Below are 6,151 nucleotides of genomic sequence, written 5' to 3' on the forward strand. Positions count from 1 at the left end.
GTTTGTTTGACCACCGTTGCCATGACTCGATGGCGGCGGAGGAACACTACGGCTTAAAGAAGTTACAAATGTATCAGTTGATGGTGGCGGTAGATAAGGAGCGAACTGGGTCAATGGCGGTAGACGGCAGAGCCTAGTCGCAGTTGTACAAAATTTTCAGAGAACAAAATTGAAACCTTACATAATTACAACCATCCCTTATTTCGACACAAAATCTTGTGTTTGAACCATGCTTAGTTTTGAATCATTATATCTCTTGACAAACAATTCAACTTTGAACCACAAATTAAGAGTCATTCAAACATCTGTCTTTCTGTTTAACCCTAATGGATGTCTTAAATACGACAACTAAAATCTTAGTTTGTTTAACCATCGCCGCCAAGGCTTGGTGGCAGAGGAACACTTCACGTAAATTAATTATATTATAGAACTTGTTTATAATATAATATGGCATGCCGCTACTCGAATCAAATCGAGATGCTCTAGTACTGGTTCCTTTAGAAGCGTGTCTACAGACTTCACTATAGTGTCTTTCTCGAAATCATAACAACCTATTATTATTTACTTGTCGAGAATGAAAATATAGAATTAGAATCAATTTTATTAATATAAAAATAGTTTGATTTTAAATCTTACAAATAAATTTAGTTATGTATACCGAGATATTTTATATTAAATAGATAAATTCATTGGTTATGGTATCATTTAGTAGATTGTAAAATAAATAATTAGAGAAAAAGGTAGGAAAATCATTCCATTTAGAAAAAGAATATAGAAATAATGAATGTCCACAAAATAGTCGTTTGGCTTAAGTTTTGTTAATCGCCAAAGAAACATCCATGCTTAACAATTACTCTCAAGCTTGTGTGCTACTTGGTGCAATGGTTGGAGTTAGAGCAACGCTTCCACTTGGTGAAATGGTTNCGATACACATTACGTACAAAATGCATGAAGTCCTTTAGTTTCAAATCATGGTACGTACTTATGATAAAAATCGTACCTCTATTCTTTTCATGATATAACGTTCCTATGAAGAATACATGACTTATCAATATCTCACATGCATAGTGTTAACATGCAAAAAATAATATACTCACCATGACATATGGAAGTAAATATCATATAACATTCATGTTACTATTAATACTCATGTTACTATTAATATTGACATCAGATAATCTCACCTATTCTTCATAGGACGGAGGCTTTACTTGAAGTAACTTGTGTAAGCTTGTGAGTGCAACCATCCACCACTATTTGAATGGCGGTGTGACCTTTCGTTATATTAGGTAAACCTAGAAGGAATTCCGTGACATAACCTCAAAACTATCAAACTTCTTGGTACCCTTCGAATTAACTGAACAGTTGTTTGGACATATCCTTTAACAACTTTCGTTACGTATAGCTTAGTGCAAATTACAACTCATATTGCCTCAAGAAAGAATTGCAGTTTATGGATTTAGAGAATGGAGGCTTGCAATGTTAACAACAATGAATAATGTAGCACAATCACCCATGATTACAGATGATAGTCTTTTCTTAACATCTATGATTACTTTTCTTTTGAAACGAACGCCCATATTATCACTGTTCTTGACGATTCAGGAAAAGGGTGCCAAGTATTTGAAGCCTTTTTCTTATTCAAAGGGTGTCAACCCGTGTGCTGTATGACTGATACGTACTCTGTGGCACCTATACATGTCATTTTTTTTTTATGATGCTATGTTATGTTATGATTATGTTGTATTATGAAATGATGTTTTTATATGTAAGACCTCAGTTTCATAAATAAGTTTGTTTCCAAGTAACATTTTATGGAGATTGCTCATAACCACGGTTATCAATGGACTATTGGTATGACACTATTTCAAGCCTTATATGGAAACGTTTAAGGCGAGCACAATTTTTTTATAAGTAGGTCCAGGCCACCAACGACGATCCATACGATCCATGGTAGACATAAAAAATATTGTAATGAGTTCACCTATTCATTCAATGTGCATGTGCATGAATCGTGTGTAGAGAAGTACTAACCTATTATGATTGCATGTAATTGCATTTTCTGAGCTCAACCGTGGGATTACATACTGAATACTTTTAAATACTAAAACAATGTGCTGCTTTTTTTCTTCAGACACCCAAATATAGATGTCAACTTCACTGTAGAGACAATGAAATAATGTTAGAGTAGTCACATTTGCAATATATATTTTAGTCTTTAGGTTAGGTCACCACGTTTGGTTTCCTTGTTCTTTTTATAGAGGCAATGAAATAATGTTAGAGTAGTCACATTTACAAAATATACTTTAGTCTTTAGGTTATGTCACCACGTTTGGTTTCCTTTTTCTTTTTATTTTGGTATTGTTGTTTTATTTAGAAGGAAAAATAGGGCCACTGATGCACTTTTTGAAACTTATTTTGCTAGTTTGTAAGCTATGGAGAGTAGGGTAAAGAATATTAATATTTCAGATGATCGTATATGACTCAATGGAGAGTAGCAGCTATCTGGCATTGGGTGTGACTCAATGGAGAATAGCAACTATTTGGTATTGGGTGTATTGGGATCTAGAAATATTTAATATTTTGTGATGAAAACCTTCTTTGGATTTGCCGAAGATTTTTGAAATTCATTTATTTCAATCAGGGTTGGGTTGCTTTGGTTTTGGTGCATTTCATATAACCGGATTGTATTGTCCGGGAATATGGGTATCCGATCCTTTTTCTTTCGATCCATTTGTTTCTTCTTTCTTTTTTTGCTATCAATTTTAATGGAGGTTTTTAGAAGATGTTGATGGTCTTTCATTAGTATCTTATACAAGCTATTTGCAATTGTTTTACCTTGATCTACAAGGCTCTGTTTCACTCAAATATCTCACTAAACGAGCTTAATAATATTTTATAATTTGACCGTAGATAAAACGTCATTTCATAATACAACATAATACAACATAATCATAATACTCAAGTACCACTTCATATAAAAACGTCATTTCATAATACAACATAATCATAACATAACATAGCATCATAAAAAATTGACACGTATAGGTGCCACAGAGTACGTATCAGTCATACAGCACACAGGTTATCCAACCAAGCATATGGGCATTTAACAACAACCTCAATTACCGGTTGACCTAAGCACGAGTGGATTGTCACTTACATAGTAAAATAGCTCATTGATATGAAATTCAACCATTTTTCTCAAACATATGGTGGGTGGGTCAAGCATGATTTCCTCTTTTCATCAACTTTTATATCATCAATAGAGATAATGTTTGCATAAGAAAAAGTCTGCATGTGTCACAATGAAGATGAACAGTGCTAGATGCTTGCCTCGTGTGACTTGCATGGAAGATGTTTGAAGAATAGTATATGTAACGCCCTATTTTTTAGCCAAAATTAGTGGTGTTACACAGGCATGCTTTAATCTCATTGGTAAAGTTTATAATAAATAATTTAAAAAATAAATTCGTGGACTTATATATTTAATTTAAAACAATAAATGAATCGTAACATATTTTTAAATATATAAAAAAAAAAATTGCATTTAAAACACTTACCAACTACTAAATAAAATTGAATGCACTCTAATGCTCTATCATGCCTTATTCTGACTTCCATGATCTTTTCAGTATTCACCGTGATCTGAACGTGGAGCTTTACCTTTACCTGGAAAGTATAAGGGTAACACATGACTTAAGTATTTTACGAAATACTAAGTAAATCATCCGACGGTTGGGTTTTAGCAATGCAATCACGCACATAACATGATTGAGACCTATCTTAAAACCGTCACATGTGCTTGGACTATTTTTAGTTTCGGGCAAGGTGGGCTGATATACGTACCCCTGGGCCTGACATGTTCAGGCTTAATGGGTTACATGTTGCCAAATGCCACAGAAAAGGAAAGACCCCCATGATATCATAGGAAACATGTATATCAAAGGTACACATCCCTATTAACATAACATAACGGGGAAGTATCCCAATGCACATGACACACATACATGCATGAGGTGCCCATGATTTACATTTAAAACATAGTATTAACGTCATTCCTTTTCTCATTTCATCCATGATATATTCCATACATGCACTATGTATACCTAGTAAACATCACATAGTCTATTACATCATTTTTCAATTCTATTCTTGCATAGCATTTCATTTTATTCATAACATGATATAATTGACATGACATTGTATACATAATAAAACGTCACATTTCAATGCATAAAGCATTCAAGCATAACATAAAAAAATATGGTGCATGTTGGGGCCACAAGATTACTTAGGTGATTAGCTTAACCTGTGGTCACTAATTTACTTACCTGATTCTTTAAAATAAAATTCAAGTCAACTTAGGTGAGCCCATGACATCATATTCATGTTTGAACTTGTGAAGAATAATTGATCTCATTTACAATAGTCTATGGGTTAGATTTCATGCGAACATTATCGTCTTTGCCGCAGTAAAGTTTTGGAATGTTTATATATGTTTTTTATAATATTATTTTCATACAAATATTTTCGTTATAATATTATTTTCATACAACCCATTTATTACGGTAACACTTTACCCATCTTTCTTTCTCTCGTTCTCTTTTAATTCCGTACACAATCTTCCCTCTTTCTTTCTATTTTTTTCTTTTTCTTCTTTTAAAAAATTCTAGATTGTGATCAGATTTTTAACAAGTAAAATGTTTTTGGTATTTAATTTTTAACAAAAATAAAAATCAAAATAAAAATAAAAAATCTAAATAATTACAACAAAATAAAGATAAGAGAAGGACGATGTAAAATATAATTATGATAATAGCAAATTACCAAGACATCTTTCTCGTTAAATTTGCAATATAAATTATTTTTTAATTGAATACTTTTAGATGTTAAAATAATAATTTATTATTGTGATTAGATCATTATGACTCCGGTCCAAAAAAAAAACATCCCATGTAAAATTATTAGATGTGATTTTTTTTCGTTAAAGTTTACTACAAATACTTTACAAGTTTCAATATATACCCAAATATTCATTATCAATATTATGTTGATTTATGATAATGACCGTAAAAAATAAGAAACAAATAGAAAATATTGAAATCAACATGGCTCATCGAGTATAAATCATGTATTGTCTGTGAAAAATCGATTAAAATGTTGTTTTAATCCATGGCCAAACATATTGTTAAACTAAAAAAATTTGACATCTCTCTTATACATAAGTTTGTTTGACCACCGTTGCCATGACTCGATGGCGGCGGAGGAACACTACGGCTTAAAGAAGTTACAAATGTATCAGTTGATGGTGGCGGTAGATAAGGAGCGAACTGGGTCAATGGCGGTAGACGGCAGAGCCTAGTCGCAGTTGTACAAAATTTTCAGAGAACAAAATTGAAACCTTACATAATTACAACCATCCCTTATTTCGACACAAAATCTTGTGTTTGAACCATGCTTAGTTTTGAATCATTATATCTCTTGACAAACAATTCAACTTTGAACCACAAATTAAGAGTCATTCAAACATCTGTCTTTCTGTTTAACCCTAATGGATGTCTTAAATACGACAACTAAAATCTTAGTTTGTTTAACCATCGCCGCCAAGGCTTGGTGGCAGAGGAACACTTCACGTAAATTAATTATATTATAGAACTTGTTTATAATATAATATGGCATGCCGCTACTCGAATCAAATCGAGATGCTCTAGTACTGGTTCCTTTAGAAGCGTGTCTACAGACTTCACTATAGTGTCTTTCTCGAAATCATAACAACCTATTATTATTTACTTGTCGAGAATGAAAATATAGAATTAGAATCAATTTTATTAATATAAAAATAGTTTGATTTTAAATCTTACAAATAAATTTAGTTATGTATACCGAGATATTTTATATTAAATAGATAAATTCATTGGTTATGGTATCATTTAGTAGATTGTAAAATAAATAATTAGAGAAAAAGGTAGGAAAATCATTCCATTTAGAAAAAGAATATAGAAATAATGAATGTCCACAAAATAGTCGTTTGGCTTAAGTTTTGTTAATCGCCAAAGAAACATCCATGCTTAACAATTACTCTCAAGCTTGTGTGCTACTTGGTGCAATGGTTGGAGTTAGAGCAACGCTTCCACTTGGTGAAATGGTT

The 6,151-nt window shown here is 32.1% G+C and overlaps 1 protein-coding gene across 3 annotated transcripts in view; it reads left to right on the plus strand.

Annotated features, from left to right (window-relative positions):
• Positions 1 to 734: 734 nt before the first annotated feature.
• Positions 735 to 6,151, plus strand: part of LOC111797625 — an 8,801-nt gene continuing 3,384 nt past the window's right edge. Inside the window, exons 1-2 of one of the 3 annotated variants that reach the window (XM_023680684.1) lie at positions 735 to 923; positions 6,116 to 6,151. In XM_023680684.1, coding sequence (XP_023536452.1) covers positions 840 to 923; positions 6,116 to 6,151 — 120 coding nt within the window. In that variant the 5' untranslated portion in view covers positions 735 to 839. Of the gene's footprint in view, positions 924 to 5,962 lie in introns of those variants that run through there. The other 2 variants (XM_023680685.1, XM_023680683.1) reach the window with 2 other exon arrangements.

The sequence above is a fragment of the Cucurbita pepo genome, chromosome LG06 (assembly GCF_002806865.2).
Source record: "Cucurbita pepo subsp. pepo cultivar mu-cu-16 chromosome LG06, ASM280686v2, whole genome shotgun sequence".
NCBI classification, from domain to species: Eukaryota; Viridiplantae; Streptophyta; class Magnoliopsida; order Cucurbitales; family Cucurbitaceae; genus Cucurbita; species Cucurbita pepo.